At 40.0% G+C, this 23,289-nt stretch overlaps 2 protein-coding genes and 1 long non-coding RNA gene across 6 annotated transcripts in view; 1 reads left to right on the top strand and 2 right to left on the bottom strand.

The window, feature by feature from the left end:
* The window catches only part of hivep1 (HIVEP zinc finger 1), a 39,066-nt gene extending 34,944 nt beyond the window's left edge, over window positions 1–4,122 (bottom strand). Inside the window, exons 1-3 of one of the 2 annotated variants that reach the window (XM_077743879.1) lie at window positions 4,033–4,122; window positions 1,363–1,466; window positions 492–629 (exon numbers count right to left, since the gene is read on the bottom strand). In XM_077743879.1, coding sequence (XP_077600005.1) covers window positions 492–531 — 40 coding nt within the window. In that variant the 5' untranslated portion in view covers window positions 532–629; window positions 1,363–1,466; window positions 4,033–4,122. Of the gene's footprint in view, window positions 1–491; window positions 630–1,362; window positions 1,467–2,169; window positions 2,238–4,032 lie in introns of those variants that run through there. The other variant, XM_077743878.1, reaches the window with a different exon arrangement.
* Window positions 4,123–8,603: 4,481 nt separating this feature from the next.
* tmem170b (transmembrane protein 170B) lies at window positions 8,604–13,872 on the bottom strand. 3 transcript variants are annotated; one of them, XM_077743884.1, is made up of 4 exons: window positions 13,268–13,872; window positions 12,271–12,441; window positions 11,523–11,660; window positions 8,604–8,744 (listed from the first exon to the last, which is right to left on the bottom strand). In XM_077743884.1, exons 1-3 carry the CDS (start codon window positions 13,356–13,358, stop codon window positions 11,530–11,532), a joined length of 393 nt encoding a protein of 130 aa, XP_077600010.1. In that variant the 5' UTR covers window positions 13,359–13,872; the 3' UTR covers window positions 8,604–8,744; window positions 11,523–11,529. The 3 variants fall into 3 exon arrangements, with proteins under 3 accessions (XP_077600010.1, XP_077600011.1, XP_077600009.1); XM_077743885.1 differs by lacking the exon at window positions 8,604–8,744 and having other exon boundaries at window positions 9,917–11,660; window positions 13,268–13,402; window positions 13,473–13,872; XM_077743883.1 differs by lacking the exon at window positions 8,604–8,744 and having other exon boundaries at window positions 9,917–11,660.
* Window positions 13,873–18,645: 4,773 nt separating this feature from the next.
* On the top strand, window positions 18,646–22,035 carry LOC144215094 (uncharacterized). The gene is made up of 3 exons (XR_013330347.1): window positions 18,646–18,756; window positions 19,573–19,774; window positions 20,840–22,035. It is a non-coding gene; the product is annotated as an uncharacterized LOC144215094 (long non-coding RNA).
* Window positions 22,036–23,289: the final 1,254 nt, after the last annotated feature.

The following is a 23,289-nucleotide window of genomic DNA, read 5'->3' on the forward strand; positions in this document are numbered from 1 at the left end:
CTATATTACATAATAACAATAAATGTAACCGGACAACAACACTGACTTATTTTTGAGGAGTGAAAGTTTCTGTGGTGATTTCATATATAAAGCACTATAAAAAAAGGCCATAATTCATAATTTTAGCAATAAAATTAGCAAAAGTAGAGCGAAAGATACAAAAACAAATGTCAGGTGGGATCAGGGGCAGCCAATGAGCTATCTTGGGGGGGGGGGTCTATTCTGGCCTGTGGTGGGGGCTGGGGGCTAGGGGCCTATGGGGCCTTTATGGGCAAGGGGCTTCACGTGACATATTGTTTACTGGAAGTCTTAAGGGGAGGGGCTTGAGTGTAGAAATTTGAAATTCAAGCGCAATATGATATAATACTAGCTAAATTATATTTGAATTTCATTTTCCCAGTGCAGACAAAACTATGATGTAACCCACTTTACCCCCCGACACTCAAATGTATAAGATGTCTATTTGAAAACCCCAAAAAGTACAGGCTTACCTTTCAGATTCTTCGGGTTGTTCTGCTTAGTGCGTGGCATCTTTCCTCATCGGTTCACAAGTGCATCTTGGGAAAACCGGGCGCTCCCGTAGGACCTTGAGAGGAGCCGCGACCCGTGACGGCGCTGTCGGCATACATCTGTGACAAAAAAAAGCACGTCAGTCAGAAGGAATTCAGCAACAAAAAAAAAAGCCGCACTATGCGGGCCTTGTTTTGATAGTCGGCCCGTGTGCCGGTTGAAGACAGAGCAGCTGATTGAGATGGGTCCTCAAACAGGTGCCCCGGCCCCTCAGAGGTCCTCTGTGGCGTCCCTCGGGGGCTATGGACGCAAGTCGCAACCGAATCGGATGCGAGCGTCTCAGCCCGAATTGACACGGAGCCGCTGTCCGCCGACGAAGGTTGCGAACAATAAAAGCTCTGTGCGCACTTACGGGCAATGCTCAGGGTGACACAGAGGATAACAAGCATCAACCATCACATATGCGTCGTTTTTTTAAGTTGGCAGCACAAATCCGTGACGGAACCGCACAAAACGCTTCTTTTATGACCTGGGAACCACTAAGAGTTATATAAAAAAAGAGTCATATTTCATGCGAGTTTTGAAGGGGGAAAAAGATTCAAATGTGGATAAATAAATGACATTCGATAGACTTCGACATATCGACATGTGCACTCTGCATTGAGCATCCCGGCGTGTGGACCCATCCTTTGTTTGCCCTGCGCCGTGATTACATAACACTTACTACAAGTGGATGCTTTTTCTCCATTCACTTGCTTCCATGTGGCTGCTCTAGCTATGACATCATCGATGAGAGCGGCACACCGCTGTCTGCATGCAAGCACCATGCGAGCCACACGACGAGTATCTCACCTGCATGTCCTCCTTGGATTCTCCAGGGCAGGTTCCACAACGTCGACCAGGCGGAGGACGAATGAGACGACTGTCTATCTGCAAGCCCGTCTTATCCTCGCTGCCTGTGGTCCGTGCAAGGAAACACCCAAGAAAAACACCATCACTGACTGAAAACACCTCACCAATGAAGCATCCCCACGCATACCAGTGAATGCATCAAAACCGTTATATAAAAAAAAACAAAATGTAAAAAAAAAACACGTGCAATTGTGTCACATTTGAGATTAGTTATGCCAAAGTGTATTTTTTTTCCTGATTAATTTGCTGCATCCAGCATGTTGCAAAGCACCACAATGTAATGGGAAATGCGTATTTTCTTGCAACACGTGAACGCCCTGCGAAAAGAGGGAGGGGCCAGGGAAAACCCCTCGCTGTCGCCGCAACAGCTAAATGGAACGCTTCCCTCCAGACAACAAAACCAAGCCGCACTCGTGCAAGTTTAGCACAACATTGACAAACGCAATCCGGCACATTTCTTACCTAAAAACAGGGTTGAGCAAAGGCAAATGAACACAAAGGAGCAAGTTTAGTCGACCACGCGTCAGTTAATGACCCCATCCACAAGCTAGCATCCACGTGAACTTGAACGCTGCACGAAACGACCAATGAACGCAGCTTTTACTAATCAGCGATAGAGTAAAACAAAAAAAACCATCCGGACGACGTTCCAACACGCTCCAAAGCAATAATTAGGAGACCACCACTTCGAGTGGGATTTAAAGCTACAAGCTTCGCGTTGCTTAGATACTACCACTTGTAACGTACCCTTAAAGCGACGAAAGACGGGGTTCGGCTCCTGTTTTCTGTCTTCACCTCCTCGCTCACTTTCTATTGCAGGAAACAGACAGGCCCACTGACGTCACCGGGGGTCCCGTCTCCGCCTCCCAGCCACGGGGTGTCCTCCAGAGACAGCGGGGAGTTCGCGACTAACGCAACGCCCGTGACTTGTCCTCCACTCGGCGGAGCTAATTAGCATGTGCGCGATTTTTCACTTCTCATAAGGTGCAGACTGCATAACGCGTCAAATTAGGAGTCGTCGAACCGCGTGTGGATTAGCCAATATGGCGACGCAATGACGTGTTGTTGTACGCGCACCCCCTTGGCGGCGCCCCCTTCTCTCTCTCCTAGCATACTTTAGGATTGACGGTTTTCCCGGAGGTTCCTTGTTGTCAGGTCACGTTGTGCCCCTCCGCCACCACCGCACCGCACCGCCTGGGCTTTCCCATGCACTAAACCACAGCGGGGACACAACAGCGGGCCTTTCTATGAGCGTCGCCCGAAGCGAGCAGCTTGTAGTCAGCCGTTCCAAGCGACTGCGTCCCTTTGGAGCGATTTAAAGAAGAGAAATGCCTCCAAAATGAAATAAATAAACAAGGAGTAGCCCCTATTTTGTACGTGTGCTTCCGCCATTTTTTAAACTGTAGTCTATGTGCTAAGTAGGAAACTAGTTTTTATCAAATATTTTGTCAAGAAGTACATTTATTTTTATGGTTTTGAGTCTATTAAAAATCATAACCCCAATGTATCATATAATTAAAAAATATATATACATCAATCTATATTCATACATCACTCTTGTGTTGGACACTGTTGATTAATTAGATGCTATTGACAGCAATAGACGTGTAATATATTATGACTCATTAAATGATCGCTTCTAACAAATAATGCAAAATGGATTCGACAACTATCCATTGTCCACAACATTTGACTATACTTTCAACAAACTATTTTTTGGTACATATCTGACCCAAAATGTCTTCCAGGAACTCCAAAATGGATGTCCTTGTTTCCAGTCCAATCCTATAAAAGAAGCCAGTGATCCCCCTTATTTGTTCTTTATACTACTATTGAACGCGCAATTGATTTCTCCTGCTCACAAGACATTTTCTCAATAACAACAAAACCCTTGTGCGTCTTTCCAGTGTGGTTTTCAGTTCAGCTCAGTCAATCCTAGTACTTCCTCGACAAGCTCAACACGCAAAACGACAAAGCAACCCAATCCATGACAAAAGCCTAACCCACTGTGTCGCCCCCTTTTAGCAGCGTGACGCAATATTTTTATTTTCATCCTCCTTGTTTAATGCCTGCCGCGAGTTGGCCTCGCTATGACACATCACAGAACCATAAAGGTCAGGCTATTTTTTGCCCGAAAGTATAGCTTGTTGTGAAAACGCGCAAATCTATACAGTAGTTAATCCCTCCCTGAGGCATTATATTCTTTTATTGAAGCCTGCAATGCAACATAGTGGCTGGTGTTGTTTATGCGTCAGTAATTGTCAAGTTTATTGAAGTTTTTCCAATGATTGCATCATTTCAGGGTTTTTTTTTGGCTTGTATTTTTAATTTTTTTTTGTAGTATGAAAAAGGCAGGATGCTGCAGTGGGGCATTACCATTAATAAGTGATTGTGTGACAGCCACCCACTGTCGCATTACAGGCTTCCTGCAGACTGCAGAGTGGGACTCCTGCTTCACTTTGCACTTTTATGACTCACCTGCTTTAACTATGACTGCTTCAAATAGATCATTTGAGTGGAAAAACTTTTTCTTTTCTTTTTTTTCAAGTGTTGGAACGGCGATCCTAATATGCATGCTGTTGTTATTATTATGTAAGAGTCTTAACTCACCTGTTCCCAAGCCAAATCGGTTGGATGTCTATCGCCTGAATGGTCGCCAAGGAGTTCATCTTGGACCTGATTGTGGTAGTTTTTTTTAACCTATAGAAGGAGACAGATTTAATATTCATATTGAAATGTTTTTTTTGTGAGTGTCCCAATATGAGAGACATTTGAGATATGAGGACATTTTTGAGCAAACTTTTGCCCTGAGATATGAAACAAATTTGACATTGGGATTGTTATGAAACTAGTAGGATATATTTATACACATATGGAAAATGAAGAGAATAAATTATGCATTGAAAGGTCACAAGGCCAAAATGAAATTTGAAAAATAACGCAAGTATTAATTTAGGGATTATTACCAAACCGGCAAGATATTTTTTTATGGATGCGAGTACTTTTTGAACTCACCTCTGACAGGTTTTCACGATTTAAATGCTTGCTCCAAGCCCTTCCAGTCAATGCAGATTGGACATCGATTTCTGTCAATCATAGGAAACAGGCAATATGAAGTGAAAAAATAAATATACATAATACATATATACATTTAGATAGATGTGTTTTTGAATGAACTATCACCTCAAAAAGTTTCATTTGAATTTTGAACCAATTTTTCATGTGCCTTTGACAATGATAGACATCCCATGGCTCTTAAAAGCAAATCTAAAACTTTGCCAGTCCTCCCACTTCAAATGGATTGGACGTCTATCCCCGTCAATGGCAGTTAAAACCTCCATTTTGGGTGCTGTAAAAACACCAGCGTGAAAGACAGGGACTTTTTGAAAGCGTACAAACAACAGTCCTTCTAATAATAACCCAAAGAGCATAAGCACAGCTGCCCGCCCGGCAGAACAAACAGCCTCTTGTGGGGAGAAAAAGACACTTGTGATTTCCTTCATGTATGCAAGAAATAAAATAAATCATATCAAATAAAATAATAATGTTAAACGTGAGCATTCATAAGCCAGTGCTGTCTCAAGGGTAAACTTTGAGCGCAGGTCTCAAGCAAATTTGTTCCTGGATGCCTTGTTTTCACAACACCATATGACATTACATAACTGGGCCTGTTGCCGTGGCGACGCTCAGACTCCTCCCATGAGTCCACGGCTCAAAGACACGCAAAAGGTTTGATGCTCAGGCATCAGTGCGTCGCTCTTGTTGAACCAAAAAAAGACATTGAGATGAGTTTAAAGCCAGAATACTTTTTTTTCCTAATATAAACATTCTTCTACTAATTGCCAGTAAAGAAAATAATCAAATACACTTTGATAATCGATTAATTGTTGACGTAAAAATGTTACAAATCCCCATTTTGCGCCCCTTAATTGCAGTTTCTCATGTACTATTATGCATGCATTTACTTACATTCTTTTAATGATTAAAAAGGGTAAGAATAAACTCTAACCTCCAAAAGTTTCATGTCAAGGTTAGCAAACAAAGGCACAGTCTACCAAATGGGCTGATTATCGACAAAATAGTGATAAAAAAAATGAGTACTGAAAACTTTCCCCCAAAACTGACTACTTATCAAAAATGGCTGCCGGCGACAACATTAAACAGATTGGTCGCAAATAAATTGGGCATCTATTGGCACTAAAACATGACCCTAGAACAATGCAAGTCTTTTTTCCGCCTAGTATGCATTTCTGCTCTCGTCGGGAGAGTTTAAGCACACCAGGACAAGAGAAGGTTATTAAGTGCTGCATGTAAGTCATAAATCAGATGATGGATGAAACAGCAGGGGAGCCACTTCCGACTCCGCCCCCTTTTTCTCCCCGACTAATACGGTATTTTTCCAACAAACCCACTTTTTTTCCCTCATTGCCTCCCCCCTTTTTATTTTCCCAGTCGGAGGTCTTAATTAACCCCTTCAAACCTGAATTTGCACAAATGGTCAAAAAAAAGAAGTCTTAAAAATGTGATGACTTTTCTTTCAAAATACCATTCACTCACTATCCATACTACATATTCTTACAAGGGTTGCAGGGGGTGCTGGAGGCTATCCAAGCCAACAACAAGCACTAGTAAGTGATGGCCAGCTAATTGCAGAGGAATACAATTAAAAATTTGAAAATTATTATTTAAAAAAAATGATAAAAATCAATTTTCATAGGGATAAAAACCTTGAAACTTTCGGGAAGCAGCATTAGTTTGAATTCCGATTTTTTTTTTTTAGCCTGGTTTTGTGTCAACATTTCCAGTGACGTGACCACAGGGAGGAAAATTCCTGCTGTTGGGAAGCTAATAAGGGAAAATACTTATGTGACTAGAGCCCGTTGGCACGCCATTTTAAGATGAGAGAAAAAAGGAAATTGTTTGACTCCTGCCTGGAAAATCAAATAGTTCAATTTCATTAAAAAGTCTTCATTAACATGCTTGCCTGGAATTTCTAGAAAACATTTGCAGGGGAAAAATAGCCTCAACTGCATTGTTTCTACCTGAATTGACATAAAACAAGTAGACAACACAAACAAATAGTGTGAAACTAACTTCACTTCAACCAATGCTTTAACTAGCTGGTGTCCAAAATACGGCACATGGGCCATAAGTGGTCCACCACATCACATTGTGCGGCCCGCAAAAGCAAATCTTAAACTTGGACTTGGCAATCTTACAAAAAAATATCCGGTTTGCCCGCCATTACCGTTAATCGTAAAGTAATAATACCAAGGAATTTCAACAATTCTCCGGTTTTTGCCTTGACGACTGTTGAATAACAATCCCGATGGAAATCCCACTCCAAAAAGTAAGAAGCGACGGACTATTCGACGGATGCATTATACAGTACACGACTGTCGTCACACCTCCCACGCGGCCTTATGTAATGGCAGCCATGCACGCGTGTGCAAGCGTATGCACGCGGGCGTGTCGACGTGGATTTATTTAGAAGCAGGCCGGGATCGAGGGGAGGGGGGGGGAAGAGAATGACTCATTCTCTTTGCCGGGTATTTTTAACCCCACTATCCATCCATCTATCTATCTATCTTCACACCCACGCTCACCTTATCTCTGGGAAGGAAGGAAAAGTATACACAAGACCTGCCGCGAGGTGCAAAGAATTGATTTAAAATGCCTAATGAGTAAACTAATGGTAGTTTGGGAAATGGGCAAGATGGGGGCATTTGTAGGGGGTTTACTATTTGAAGTGGGCAATTTTTGAAAATTATTATTTTGGAAATTAAGAAAGTATTAAGCATGTTCCACCAAAAATAAGACAATTTCTTGTATATTTTTTAGTATAATCTATGCATTGAAAACTATAGTATTTTGGAGGCCTGTGCTAAGGTTAAAAAAATGGCTGATTTGAAAAGGGGATAAAATTCTGTTCAGTTTTCAGACATTTTTTGGTGACTTTTCAGGTAAAGTTGACTAATAACGACAAGAAAATCAAAGCAAAGAATGAAAGATTGAAAGTGTGGCCTTTTGCTATAATGACTGAGCAACCCGCAGATTCAGCTAAGCCATCATTGTCACATTCTTGCGCCCCCCCAACTTCGACGCGTGTTACTTAGTAGTTCCGAAGCAACGTTGACGGAAAGGTCAGGGCCAAAGTAATGGCGGAGATCAAAGTGCCCGGATTGGACGGCAAAAAATGAGCGGCGACGTCTCAGCGGTGGCTCGTTACCACGTCAAAATGTCAAGAGTAGGATAAAAAAAACACAGCCTTTCTGTAACATTTAGCCCTGACCGTTACGTAACAATGTTGCGGTTTGACGTGTTCACTGCAAATTCATTATTGATGAAGCAGAAGCTTTTTTTTTTTTTTACATCACAACTCATCTGGATCAAAAAAAGCACCAGACGACAAACACTTACTACTGGCGCAAACATGTTACATAAGAGGAAATCCTAGGGTCTTCCTCGAAAGTCAGTATTGTTGAATGTTTTAGTGCCATTGTCAGCCATAGATGTCCAAATCCATTTAGACTGGAAATAGATGGCAGCTCCTCCCAGTCCAAATGGATTGGACGTGAATAGTTAGAATTAAGGGTGAAAAGTAGTAGTGAGTTCTAGAGAGAGAGAGAAGGATGCTAACCTCTGGTGGTTACAAAGGGAACCTACAGATGGGAAAACTACAGAGGCTCTATACTTAAGTCCTAATAAGATAAGGAAGCGGAATTAAAAAAATTAATGAAAAAAATCTATACTCTTCTGTCATTCAAAATGGTTAAATATACACAAAAACATGTACATACATATGTACATACATATGTACATACATATGTACATACATATGTACATACATATGTACATACATATGTACATACATATGTACATACATATGTACATACATATGTACATACATATGTACATACATATGTACACATATGTACACACATATGTACACACATGTACACACATATGTACACACATATGTACACACATGTACACACATATGTACACACATATGTACACACATATGTACACACACATGTACACACACATGTACACACACATGTACACATATATACATACATATACATATATACATACATATATACATATACATACATATATACATATACATACATATATACATACATATATACATGTGTACATATACATAGACATACATTACAAATTACCTTTAGGTTTGAGTGTGAGCATGAATGGTTGTTTGTCTCCTGGTGCCCTATGATTGGCTGTTCACCAAATCAGGATGTCCCCCACATCTGTCTCGAAGTCGGCTGGAATAGGCTCCAGCACCCCCTGTGACCCTAGTGAGGATAAAGGAGTTCAGAAGATGTGTGTGTATATACACATACACATACATATACACATACACGTACACATTCTCAAATGTCTCCCATCCCTGAAGAATTCAGTGCATTGTATTGAAAAGAGCACATGTATCAATGTGGGCACAGAAAAAAAATCCTCAAATGTCTCTGATCTAAATCTAAAACAAGAGCATGTTTGGCATCCATTTGATGGGCGCTTCCCGCTTACCCTCCAATTTTCATTGTTGCCTTGTCATTTCAACCCGGGAGGTAAAGTAAACCCAGACAAGAGATCAGAGCGCCGGGCCGGGCAGACAGTCGGCTCGACGCTGCTCGAGTCTCGAACCGCGACGTGCGGGGCCGGCCTAGCGGAAGCGCAAAGTTCAGGTCAATAATGTCAAGTGATCTGCTGGGTCAAAAGATTGGCTCGTTTCCAGTCATTGTTGCAAAGCTTAATTTGGGTTTTTTTTTGTATTGTTTTCTATTTTACCAAGCAGGGTCTCTTGTCTGCACCCACGTTAAACTTTTGAGTATTTCCTGCGCCGGAAACAATAATACAATAGAAGCGAGTGGCCCGGCGGTCACTAGAAAGCTAATAACGACCTATGTTTTTGTCTTTTGAATTATGAGAGGGAAAGGAAACTCCAGTGGGTTAATAAAGAAACGTTCAAAGACCGCTAATGACCAAAATTGACTTGATTTAACTCATAAAAATGGAATGTTTTTTTTCTATTCATGGCTGCCAATGAGTTAATTGAGATTAATCTCATTTAGGTTAATCTCCAAAATTGATTTAGCATTTTTTTGGGCATTAAATACACAATATAGAAAGAAAAAGGGCTATTTTAGTTTGACATTTGCGTTGCTATTTGTGAACGTTCTCAGACAGGATGTGTGATTTTTTTTTTTACTGTTTTTTTGGGGGTTTTTTTGGGTTCTACCCATTATCGCTTTGTCTTTTTTGCAAGTGGGGCAAACTATGTGGCTACGACTTTTATAATGACCCAGTGAGAAAAGCTGAGCACGACTGATAAGAAGCTTGAGAGCCGCAATATGAAAACAGGAAGCGTTTCATAACTACATAAATTGACGTTTGTGTTAAGACGTCGTCGAACCTGTTTCAATGTAAAGTAGGAATCTACACAATGGAATATTTTTGTGTCATCTAAAAAGATTTTTTATTTCAACTAATTGTTGGCATTTACAAGGAACAATTTGTACATAAATAAGCCATTGTTATAAATATCAGCAGTTTGGCTAGTACAAAAAGTTTTTTTTTTTAAGGGGGGGAAAAAAAATCACAATTTTATGACATGGTATATAAGCACCATTTACGAGTTTTTTGTTTTAATGGGGAATTTTTGTTTATTTTTTGCTAATGTCAGCCAATGGTTTCACTTAATATAATTAGAATATTATTTTAAAGTACTTTTTATTTTTAAATTTGAACAAAATTAAGTAAACTTAATATAAAAATGCCAATTAAATGTTTTCCAATCAAATGAACTTAAGACATTTTCAATGTCAATTATTAAATACTAAATTTACTTTTTTTTTTTAGGATAAAACTAACTTGTTAAAATCAATGTCAACAAAATGTTACAGGTTAATCTTAAAGGATATAAAATTAAATCGATAAACTCTTAAATCATTGTTTCCTTAAATAAAAATAACATTTTGTATCCTAGATTTTGGTAGAAAAAGTGAGTTGCACTTCCACCATCTTGTAAAAATTGTGCCATTGTTGCCATAGAGACAACATTACCTATTCCCTGCTTTTGCCAATAATATTTCGGTATGTATCCATTTTTCTGTTAAACACTACTTTAGGCCACCAAATTTAATGTTAAATTATTAATACTTTTTTTAAAGATGTAAGCACAGCACCAAAAATAATACTGTTGGTAGCATTGACACACTGCAAGAGCACCTTTTAAAAATCATACATTAAAAAATAATAAATTAAAATTCAGTGCCAACAGAGCAGGTGAGTCATTAAGAAACTCAAAATTGGTCCCTGAAAAGAGAAAAAAAACATTCAGAGGGGCAAAAAGCTAAAAACAATTCATTCACATATGTCACAACCCAGTTCTTTCAATTCGGTGCAATACTGCCTCCTTGTGTGCTGAACTGGTAGTGAAGGTGAGTCATAGTTACACAACCCTGGTGGCGTTTACATCTCATTTGAAACAAAAAATGATATTATGAAAATGAGATAAGAGAAATAAAGCTAGTCTAACAGATACTTTGGCATCATTGACTTTTCATTTAGCAGGATTTTGGGCGTTTTCTGTTACAGAACCAGTGGACATCACTCTGTCTGTTTGTGCGTTAAAACAAGGCAAGAGGAAATTCCGTGCAAACTGCTAAAAGTCAAGAATCCATTTGTTGGCTTTTAAACAAGCAAGCAAAAGTCCATCTCACCTTGAAAAAATGCGTCAGAAAAATTGAAATGTGTCCGTTTTCCTTTGTTTTTTTGCCCAAAAAAATATCACTGTCCAAACCTTGTTTTGCTTGACGACTCATACCTTTAAGGGACACTTTTTTTCAACAAAAACTGAGCAGCAAAAATGATGAAAATGCGGGAATGGAATTCTAAAAATCTGTGCGTTTGAAGAATCCCGCGACAGTTTGACGCATTCAAAAAAAAAAATCACCATTTTTGAGAACCCCTCATGTCATCCGGCAAAGATATTTTAAAATCTGGTCCAAAAAGGTTCAGAGTTGAATGCCTGCCCTCAGTTGATCCGCTTCGCGTCCTTAGAAAAAAGTTACCTTCATTTCATAGCGTGGCCAGAATCCGGGAGAAGGAAATCACGACGGAAAGGCTCGTCTGTCCAACGCCGAGGAGAAGAGCCTCCAGAGGCGCCATGTCCTTGCCGGCCACGCGGTATACGCCAGCTATCGCTGCACCTGGCGGTGGGAAAAATAAATATTAGCAAATTAGATCACCTTTAACATTAAATATTATCCTACTAAATAAATAATAATCTTGAACAGATGCATAACAAAATATACCTTACCTAAGCATCACCTATTGGTTTGAAAAAATAAAAATAAATGGTTAAATAAAAAAATATATAAACAAAAATGGTCCTAAAATTAGAAAAAAATACTTGACATTTTTTACAACACTAAAAAACATGTCAAACAAAAAGGATAAATGTGGTAGTATTATATTATAATAAAATACTAATTGTTTGACAAATACTGAACAAATGAATAAATATATAATAGATAAGTAAATTCAAAATTAGAAAAATTGATCACAATTAAACAAAATTAATCTGGTATATATAATTTTTCCTTATCTTAGATTATTTGACTTTTTGGCTAGTGTTAAAATAGAAAGAGCCCCTTCTAATTTTTTTAGCAACTACTTCTTTCCCTGTCAGCACCACCTGCAACTGACGCAATACCCTCATTGGTCCTCCCCTGGGTGAACGAATGCTGAGCTCATTATAAAAATAAAAATGATGAGGCAGCATATAAAAAATCAAATAAAAATAGCTTCCAAACTTACTGGTGATGACGCCTCCAGAGAGGGAGGCTAGGAAGCCCACGCTGACCAGCACCAGTGTAATGAGACGGCCTCGTTTATGGCGCCGTAGCATGACGAACATCAGCATCCCCATCACGCCGTGGACCATGAGGGATGAAAAGAGACACCACAGGAACACCCAGTACCACATTTCTGAAATTAAGAGCAATCATTTAGAGAATTCTGAAACATAAATGGTACAAATCATAATATCAAAGATCCCACGGTATTTATAATGTCCCTATTTGACTTTTCACTTTACAAACATGTCATTTTTCTTCATATGAAATGATTTTTCTGACAGCAAAGCAGAAATATTCACAAGTCCGGACGTAGTCATTTCCGATTGCAACACGTGTCTTTTTTTTTTAGCTTTACATCCTGTTCGGTAAGCAAAGCGAACGAAAAGAGAATAGTCGATGATATGGAGTCAGCAGTTTGGCTCGTTTAATCCTCTGAATTTCCACTCATCATATCTTTAAAGTGCATTGGCAAAATATAAATAGTATTGATTTTTGTTTGAACTATATAAAAATACAAAATACAAATATATTTTGATTAAAAACACATTATTTTAGAGCACCACACAGATTATTTTTAAAAATTACTCACGCCCACCTATACGACTGATAATGGGGTGCCCTTGAAACCCCCAGCCCAGCCCTTTGGGATACCCCCTTAGTTCCGCCCCTGCTACAAAAAAACATGGTCCCTGACCGCCTGTGTAAAAAAATGTAAAACGTAAATGTAAAATGAGCATTTCAATTACTCCCAATTTGACAGCTTTGGACGTCTATACTCGTCAATGGAGGGCAACCACAAAAAAAGACACCACTTCTCATGTTTACAACCTCCCTAACTAAAGGGGGCAACTATCTAATTCATCAAGACCCCCCAATATCAGATTACATTGCTTTCTCCGCCATGATTGTCCTAAAACCCCAATTGACGGGACCTTTCGTCCTACCGGCGCACCTACCTGCAAAGTGCTGCAACGCTGTCCCTTGCACCCAAAGACTGAGCACTTGCTGCACCGACAGATTAACGGAATAATCCCTGTTTGTTGACATGTTTCGGCCACCACAGCCTCCTTTTATCGAGTAGCCGGACTTGGCTGTGGGGAGACCGGGGTGGCATTGGCTGGGAGGCAAAGGCGGCGGCGGCGACTCGCCTCTCGCCTTTACCGTTTCAGCTCCGCGTCGGGAAGGGAAGTGCCGTCCGCCGGTCGGTTCCTCCTCCTCGGCGGCGGCAACGACGGCGTCGTTATTGCCTCGGAGGCCATGACGGGGACGGGGGACGGAAGCCGGAGCTCGGAGCACACGCTCGTTCGTCCTACATTTAGCCGAGCTACATAACCCTTAAAGGGCCAGGGGCTCCCTCGGCTGCGTGTTGCGTCGACATTTTCTCTATAAACGCCGCTTTTTGAATGAGATACACACAAAACGAAGGATAAAGTAAGCGCGTTCAAGTTCGTGAAATGTCTACGGAATGCTAGCTATTCTGAATTGTTTGTATATTTAATTTATTTTAAAGGAAACTACATGCTAGCTCGTGAAAAACAACCGGCCGGCGTGAGCTCTCCTGATGATGAACTCAGCCAATCAGAAAAGAGGACGTCGATGGTCTTTTTTTTCGTCTTAAAATATTAATCATTAATAAAGACTTGGTAAATAAACTATGTTAGTTTAGTCGTAATGTTACTTTACACTTTTTATTTATTTATTTATTTATTTATTTATTTTAATGATAAGGAGTGTCCGAGCATGGTATCGTGCCACTTCCGGGGCGTTGTCCATGATGACAGGAGTATGGGGGTGGGGGGGTCTCTCTATGGTTAGGAAGCAAAAGTTATTAGTTTGTATCTAATTGTCTGTCGGCTACAAAGGTCAATTTGAACATGGAACTATTATTCTATTTCAATGCCATTGTCGAGGATAGCCGCCCAATCAAATTTAACTGGAGGAATAGCAACAAGGGATCTATCACTATCAATGGTAACCAGTATGAGAAGACATTTTTGTAGCAAATTAAAACACTGTGATCTGTTAATATAGATGCAATTTTAAAATACAAGTATATACCTAATACTATGTACATTAAAAAAAACATTGTCCACTAGGGGGCAAACTTCCCCCATGTCAGTACTGCAGCCATTGTACAACAAACCAAAATATCTGTCTGTCATCTATTTTTTCCCCCAAAACAGCTTGGCTATACTGCCTCCAATACAGATCTGAGCCTTTTTCACCTCAATGATATCATCAGTCTGCCTATGAAAGATGAGGTCACTCGTAATTGCTCCATTTTCGACCAAGCATTGATTGAACTTGTACGTTTACGGATTTTGAAGGCAACGTGAGACGTCCCCCGAGTTTTTAAACCGAGTGTGTGTCCGTGTAACGGAAGCGGTAAGGTGATCCAATTATCGGCTGCTGCTGTTTGTTTGGCTGCCAATCAGAGTACCTGCACATGTTTTGTCTGGCCTTTGTGGCCCCTGGCCTCACCTTAGGGCACGTGGCCTTGACCTACCTATAGGTAAGTCAGCCCCCCCCCCCCCCCCCCCCCATCCTCACTGACATCTTTGTCACAGTCAAGAATGGGCAGGCTCGAGTGTCAAGGTATAAACATTGGACCCGCAGAGATGGGAAATCAGACTCTTTTTGTTGTCTTTTTATCTATATTTAGTCTAAGGAAGGTATCTACAAATCGGAATGTTTCTACTTTAAACCACAATATAGGGTGCAAAGAAATGCAGTATGCAATCAGTTTTTCTTTTTTAAACATTAAATATATAAAAGCAAATGTATGGAAAAAGTGAAAATAAACTGTAAATAAGACATTTTAAAAATATTAAGCTTAAAAATCTAAAGAATATTTGCAGTTTTTCCCCAATATTTGCATTTTTTACCATTTCAAATGTGAATACCAAAAATTCTAAATGAGAAAAAAAAATCTGAATATTTGTTATTAACTTTTGCGTCAACAACATCTGCTATTGCTCGACTATCAAAATAGCTGTCGTTTAATTTGTTGACCCATTAATTGAAGGCGCCTTTGTTGAAATGACCTAGTCTTTAAAACTAAAGTGACATGAAACGTATAATCACAAAAAAATGCTTAGACACGACTTGAATTGTTATCATGGTGATAGTGTAGTTGTTTTTGTCATTGTGGCGCTCACAACTGCGGGAATCCCCGTTTTCAAGGATAAAAACAAGTGGGGGGTGTAATTGTATCTTACCTACGTTGGCCCTTGTAAAAGCAGGTGTTCACAATAGTGTTGTCGTTTGATCCTTGGCCAACTTCACCTGAAAAGACATTGGCATGCGTCACTACTTTGCGTTCACTCTCTGGCTGCCATTGACGGCAATAAACGTCCTTCATCACCGTCTATGGCACTGAAACATGCATCAAAGTGTTATCTGATTACAAGGGTTGCGTGGCTTTGAAGGATTACATGAAGAAATGTGTTGACTGATTAGTGAAGTCGTTTTGGGTGCTGTGGGAAAGCCAAAGTGGGACCCCGTCCGTCCGTTGGTATGTTGCTGGAAGCCGCGTAATTCTGATGAAAGACAAGTCCCCCCCATTGCTTCTGGTGAGAAGTATTCCGCGGTGAATCACTACAAAGAGGACAAGTTCCTTCACGATGTCGCCTGTGGGCGTATTTGGTCTCTTATTAAGAAAGCCTCGCCTCAGGGTTGGAGAAGTAGTAAGCGATGGGGAAATGTAGGCTATTTTGCTATTCTTTGTAATTACATTTTTCTTTGATGATTTTTATACATCGTGTGAATAGGAGTATTGGTTTGGAATAGTACTGAGCTCTTGAAATTAATTGGGAGCTTAGTTAGGAAATGTAAAGGTGATACTGAACTATTGACCTTGGAAATTGTTGGGGGAAAAATTTATGTTTACAGGGGTGGATGGTTATAGTTAGTTAAGCAAATTATAATCTTTTAGTAACAAACCACCCACCGAGAAACAAAGCAAAGAGAGGAGATGAGGGTAGTCATCACAATCCGCTTTTGTTATAGATTTTACTGAGATGGAAAAGGGAAAATAAGTGGGTGTATGAGGAGGACATTTTTTTGATACATCTAAATGTGTTTATTTTACAAAGGGATAACCATAAAGAATGGATTTAGATTTAAAACTAAAAAATATTTGTCTTAGTCAGCACCTCAGTTCTTAGGTGGAAAAGGGAAAACAAGATGGATGGATAAAGAGAAAAATCTTAACATGCTTTTTTTATAAGTAAAAAACTGTGTTTGGGTCAAAACTTTTATACTATTGGCCTTTCAATTGCTTAAATGGAAAAGGGAAAACAGGGTGCATAAGGGAAAACAACATTTGTGTTTGTAAAGTTATGACTATTAACAAATAATAAATATGTACATAAGCATTAGACATTACACTATGATTTGAAGACTAGTGCGTGTAAAAGAGGTCAAAATTGAAAGTAGCACGGAAGAAATATTGAAAAATGAAACCAATACAAGTTCCGTTTGACTGTACATGTAGCCACGAAAATTCCAACTGTGAACCTTTCCAACAATCTGAAACTTCAATTAACAGAACTTGAACCCCCTTTGAGATTAGCGTCGCTCCCCTCGCAGCAGGCGGGGGCGTAACAAAAAAAAAATTAAAAAAAACATCGTCCAAACTATCCAGAAACAAAAAAAAAACTGTTCCAGGCATGTTTGAAGGATTCTGGTAAACTGTCCCCAGCAGCAGGTCCCAGCAGGCCTATCTCCGAAAAAAATAATAGTTCAGCAACACAAAACTACCAAAATCTTTTCTAAAAAAAAAAATTGGTTCAAAACCAAGTCAAGATTTGAAGTTTAAGCGTTTAAACAGACACAATGCCGTGTAATATTCTTGCCAACATCTTTTACAATCCCGCGCTCGGCTTGACTTTCATGCCTGGATAGTTTTATCGAAAATGGGACCACAGCCGCTTTCATTTCAGGTGAGATGAAAATTTGCTCAAGCAAAAAAAGCCCGTTCAATATTTAAAAAAATGCTTTGGATGATCACGCAGCTGCTGCTGTGTTGTAAAGGTTTAAACTTTATGAATGAGTAGGCAAAATGATGATTCAACTAGCATTTAAAGCGCCGCTGGATAAGATGATGAATGTGTTTTGCTTTGAGTCAGTTGACCTTGTTTAATGCCATTTGCTCAACATTTGTGCCCATTCACTTTTGCCTGAATATTTTATGAGTCGTCAGCTGCAAGACAGATGCTATCTGGATGGCCTTTATTCCGTCCGATGCGTGTTTTAGGTCACAGTTCAGCGGTGAAGCTTTAAATAAGGCCTGCGAGCTTGGCTGGCTGCTTCTTACAGTTGGATTACCTGCTGCTTGCTAACAGACCTGCTGCTGTGCCTTCTGCCTTGAAATGCGTGACAGGAACTTAGTTAAGTCAGATGGAATCTACATGGCTAAAATGTTCGCTCAGCATTATCACAAAAAAGGGTTTTATGCATACCTTATGTTTTTCTGCTACTTTATATGTTCATTTCAAATTGTGCACGCCATATAACAACTTTTTTTTTGTAAAAACCAGTCTGGTTTTACCCATTTTGGCTTGAATCCAGATTGCATCGGTCACTAGTAGCAAACAGAAACGTCATTGTTAATAGCTAATGTTGTCATGCTTTAAGTATGACTTTTTTACTATGTAAATATAGCGAGTCAGCAAGCAATGTACCCAGATAGTTAAGCTGTAAGGGGAGCAATTAGCTGATGTTGACAGGTATGTTGAAGTAATAAATAAAGTTAGGTATTTACGGACAAAGACACAACGGAAAATGACAGAACTAAATTAAACTTGGGTGGAAAAAGGGGGAAAAAGGGTGGATGAGGGAAAGAAAGTAGTAGTAGAATGTTTTTATATCAGAAAAGCGAACCCACTGAAAAAAATTTGTATCAAAAGGATTTCCCTATCGTTGCCCTTACTTCTCAGGTGGAAAAGGGAAAACAAGAAGGCGCTACAGGTCTAATTTCCATCTGAATATTCCAACATATTTCCACCAATGTGGTATATTTCTAAGCCTTTTCTATGGCTGTCTGAGTACTTGATTTTTCTGTGTGCGTCATTATTCGCAACATTAAATTCCAGTCTGAAAGGAAATCTGCAAAATGACTAAAAAGGGCTCATCATGAATAACAAACACCTCAGATCTGTCGGGGTAAAAAAAAAAAAGAAAATGAAACCTGAGCGTGGAACCCACAGAGGCGCACGCTGTAGCTATCTGGCAGATGCCCACATAATTACAGGCTTGCCATGGTGGTAAATGTCGTCCTCCCTCCCTCCCTCCCTCCCCATCGTCCTACCAGGATCCGCCCTCACGGTTCAACGGGCAAGCGGCATTAGCTCTGTGACGCTCCCACTTCCACCAGTGAGGTCTTGTGGAAACATTGGAGTGGACGCCGATGGCAATTTCACTCCCTTGTGGTTCTGGAAGTGAGGTAGAGCCTCCGTTACATCTAACATGGACGTCTCTTCTCTGTCTTATTGATTGGAAACAGGGCTTATTAGCTGTCCGTTTATTTCCGTCCGCAACGAGCAGGTGACGCGCGTCATTGCCGAGAGGGCTCCGTCCGGCTAGATTACATTTTCTGGTCATTAGCGTGTCACTTCTTGTATCGCTCATAGATTAGCATCTAACTGTGCGTAAAAGGTTCATACAGGGGAGAAAATGTTGGTTGCTTTTTAGCTCAAAATGACTTAAATGGAAGGGGGTGGGAGAGAGGGTCTTTAGGGGGAGCTAAAATAAATCTGAAATAATTTGGTGAAGTTGTGGATTAAAAAGATTGTGTTGTAATATTGGCAGCATGATTGCTTGGGTGGAAATGGGAAAATTACAGGGCGAGTGATGGAGAATAAAGAAAAATGGGTGGAAACAAAAGAAAAGGTTTCATTATTGAGAAAGAAAGGGTTTGCTTGAAAATTATTTCACTATTATCTGCTTGCTTGGATGGAAATGGGAAAACAGGTTAGGTGGAAATGGGCAAACCACAGAGTGACTGATGGAGAATAAACTAAAAATGTATGAAAACAAAAGGCTTCATTAGTAAGAAAGAAAGGGTTTGAATGACAATTACTTCAATATTATCTGGTTGCCTTGGGTGGAAATGGGAAACTAGTTGGGTTTATGATGGTCAAATTTTTTTTTAAATTTGAAAGAACATATAGTAAAGCACTCAAAGTACCAGATGTTGAGTTTAACACCTCCATTGTAGATAAATCCCACCTTAAAATCCAGTCCTCCCTCCTTCCCACAGACGTATCACTATCTCCTCATCTTTGGACTTTAATGAGACCTCCAGCTTCTTCCACTTCCTCTGGTGTGATAAGAAAGCACGCAATCAGAGTCTGGGGGCCTCATTTCCATCCGATTATGAGCCCTAGCGTCTACGACGGACGGTCCGCGTCTGCGTCTGAAAGAGCTGAGCTACATCCACTTCCCGTCTTATTATGGTTCAGGTTTGTTGTTCACAGTGCAAACAAGTCTGCATTTGCTTTTGCAGATGGCCGGATTACAACATGCAAATGAGCTGACTAGAAAGGAAAATATGCATTTTTTTTTCTACCTCTCTTTGCTGCTAATTAATTTGGGGGTAACAGATGGAGTGGTTTACTACTAAATGTTATTAATGACAACAAAGTAGGCGGATTCCAATTATTTTAGAGACGAATAGCTACATATAACTTTGATGTCCAATCTATCTAAATGAATCTTGGGAATGGATTGGGATGTCTCTTGCCTTCTAATGCCACTGAAACATAATCATTTACTATTAGTTCTCCTATTTAGGTGGAAAAGGGAAAACAAGAATATGGATAGACGAGGAAAAAACTAAAACAAAATGTGCTTACTTTGTAAAGGGGTAACTATTTAAAAACCCAAAAGCTTGCCCTTCTGGATGCCTGATTTTTTTTGGGCGGAAATGGGAACAAAGAGGGTGGCTATTGGAATTTTCTTTACATTTTTTTTTGTATGTGCATCCCATAACAAACAACCAATGTACATTCACACAGAAACTATCGTTGACAAATCACTGTGCGCACATCTTTGTTTGCCATTCTTCTTTCTGTGGGGTTGTGTACGCGTAAGGGAACCCCCCCCCCCCCCCCCCCCCAGTGATGACACAAGCCTGTGGGTGGTCTTAATGGTCAACAACTGCTAAGTCAATTGACCCCCCCCCCCCCCCCCATCTCCATCCCGCAACACACCATAGGCGATGAGATTCAACAGGGGCTGTTGGTTCACATAACAATATTTTAAAATGATGACTAATTCGCCAAAAAAAAAATCTGTTCGGTGCCAGATTTGATGAATGAAGAGGCCCAGACGCTTTAAATCATCTGTGAAATACTGGCCGCTGTTTGTGATGTGATTAACTGCACATGTGTCATGTCTGCCGTTTGTGGCAGTCACACAAGCAACAAAAAAAGGGGAAAGGTTGCCAGATTTGAAGTACAAATGGCATATATGGGCTGAAAATGCTGATTATCGTTCAAGTTGATTGATTATTTTTTTATTTTTAGACTGAAGCCCACCGGCAGTTGGATGGATAAATCCCAGAAGTCTGCTGGTGAGATACGAGTGAAGAGTACTAAAGGTCAAAGGTGACAGGGCAAGCTGTGGTAAACATTGGGCAGGGAGGCCAGATTTTCACGGCAGTAGTTTGTTTGATTAAGTTTGAGAATTAAATGAGTGACAAGTTGGACAATGGCAGCATACTCAAAAAAAACTTGGGAATTTTACCCGAAATATTAAATTAAATTAATGACTCTGAAAATGTCAAAGTGAAATAAATATGAAAAAAAATGATAAAACTACTTTATCTTTTCAAAAACCAAAACTGGAGAAATGACACATTTCCAACAATTAATTTAAAAATCCCCAAATACTTTTGAACTATTTTTTATGTATTTTTTATTTTTTTGCAGTAGCTTATCCATACAAAGTACTTAGTTTTACTTCATTTTTTCTCCAATACACATTAAGTCTACTCATAATTGTTACTTACACTGTTTCCCAACATTTAGTCTAATATTATGAAGATAATAATATGTCGATAACCCAAAGCAAGACTAGAACAGAGCAGGCCGCCATGTTTTTCACCTGCTCGTCACATAGTGTGCGTGACACTTGACGTTTTCTACACCCGCACTTGTCCCTGAGGACTTTTTAAACCAGGTGGGGAGGACACTTGATACCTGTCGTGCTTTAAGTGGGCGCCTATCGGCTTACATATAAATGTGGGTGAGGTTCCTGTGTTTTGTTTGCCATTTTCCCACAGAGACTCGATAAATCGGAGAAGAATACTAGAAACCGGATATGTACAGATTGAGAAGCTCATTTTTCAGCTCTCACGTCTATTCGTAAAAAGCCTTTGAAGGAAATAGACGTCCAATCGCTTTAGTTTTAGTCGGCGTTTTGGCAGAATTTGAGAAAATGGGCTTCCTTGACCCACTTCTATTTTGCTGGCGAGATGCGTCGAGCAGACGGCAAACCGCTTGGCTTTGTCTTTTGCGAACGGATGTCTTATATTTTGGGACTTTTGGGCCTATCAACTTACTTGTTTTCCCTTTTCCACCCGGGGGAAATCCGAACACCATTAAAGATTTTTTTTGTTTTGTTTAATTCAGTAATTATATTCTAGTGGTGTCACATTGTCAAAATAATTGTTTATTTTATCCCCTTCAGCTATTCTGCTGTAGGTTTGTTTATAACTAGACGCGGGTGAAACTGGATGCGGGTGTACTCGGGAGAATTGGATGTAGGCAGGCAGGTTATGTGAGGTCAGAAATAAAGCGGATAGCCTGCAGCCTCTGTATTTTTTATTTTTATATTCCCTAGCCTCCATCGGAGAACCATCTCCTATCAAAGTGCTTTTGCCGTAGGTAGCAAATAATCGGGTATAAATGGGAAAATGTGTTCACTGTCTGTAGAGTGAGCACAAAGAGTACGAAGGCTATTGTTTTCTATACGCTAGCGTTTCAAACTGTTTAGTTTTGGACGTTAAATCAAAGATTTAGGGCCTTCCAAAGGCAAACAACTAATAAAAACAGCACATTCCTGCCGGCAGATGAGCTCAGCAGACAAAACAAATGTGTGTTTGAGCCAGGCGCATTCCTTCAATGATGGGATGTTCATCTGCTGTCTGCTATTCTGAAGATTCTAACTTTACTACGGTGGGGGGGGGGGGGGGGGGGGGGGTTGGCTCAGGTGGCAAAAAACGAGTGGAGGGAAAAACAGGTTGCGGAAAGTCAAATTCAAGACTTGATAGACGTCTACGTGGCTCTTAAAAACTAAATAAAATGCTTTAAATGAGTTTATTATTGGTAGTAGACGTCCAATTCATTTTGACCCTCCCAGCTTTGCACGTCTATAAAAATTGGCAAAATGTAGATTTTTCTGCCTAGCGACAAATTGCCACACAACGGAAACCTTGCATCCCTTCAAATTTTTTTTTAAAATAGACATTCCCTCATTGCATGTCGTCCTCCCTCTCCACCCCGACCGAATCCAGATGTCAGCCCTACATGGGTTTTAGTTTTCAGCCACAAAACCTTGGCATGGCTTCTTGTCTTGACAACAACAAATTTGCACTGCCCTACATGCCTTCATCTTGTTGGAGAAGAGAAGTGAAACTTATTTTCAGTCTATTTGTGTTAAAAAAAAAAAAAAAAAACGGGTATTTGGACCCAACTCTGGCATGTTATTTATAACGTTGTCTTCCAGGAATTCCCTCCCGCGTTGTCAGAGCACAAAAGGATGGCTGCTTACTCACCGTAAATAACTGAAAGAGTTGAGCCCAAACCACAAGGTTTTCTTTCCCTGCTTAGTTTTTTAGTGTCTTAGACAGTAAAATGCAATATTGTTTGGCAAAATGACTGCCGTTGACGGTGATAAAAAATAGGAGATTAGACTACAGGTGTCAAAGTGGCGGCTCCCGGGCCAAATTTGGTCCGCCGAATCATTTTGTGCG

The sequence above is a fragment of the Stigmatopora nigra genome, chromosome 21 (assembly GCF_051989575.1).
Source record: "Stigmatopora nigra isolate UIUO_SnigA chromosome 21, RoL_Snig_1.1, whole genome shotgun sequence".
Lineage (NCBI taxonomy): Eukaryota > Metazoa > Chordata > Actinopteri > Syngnathiformes > Syngnathidae > Stigmatopora > Stigmatopora nigra.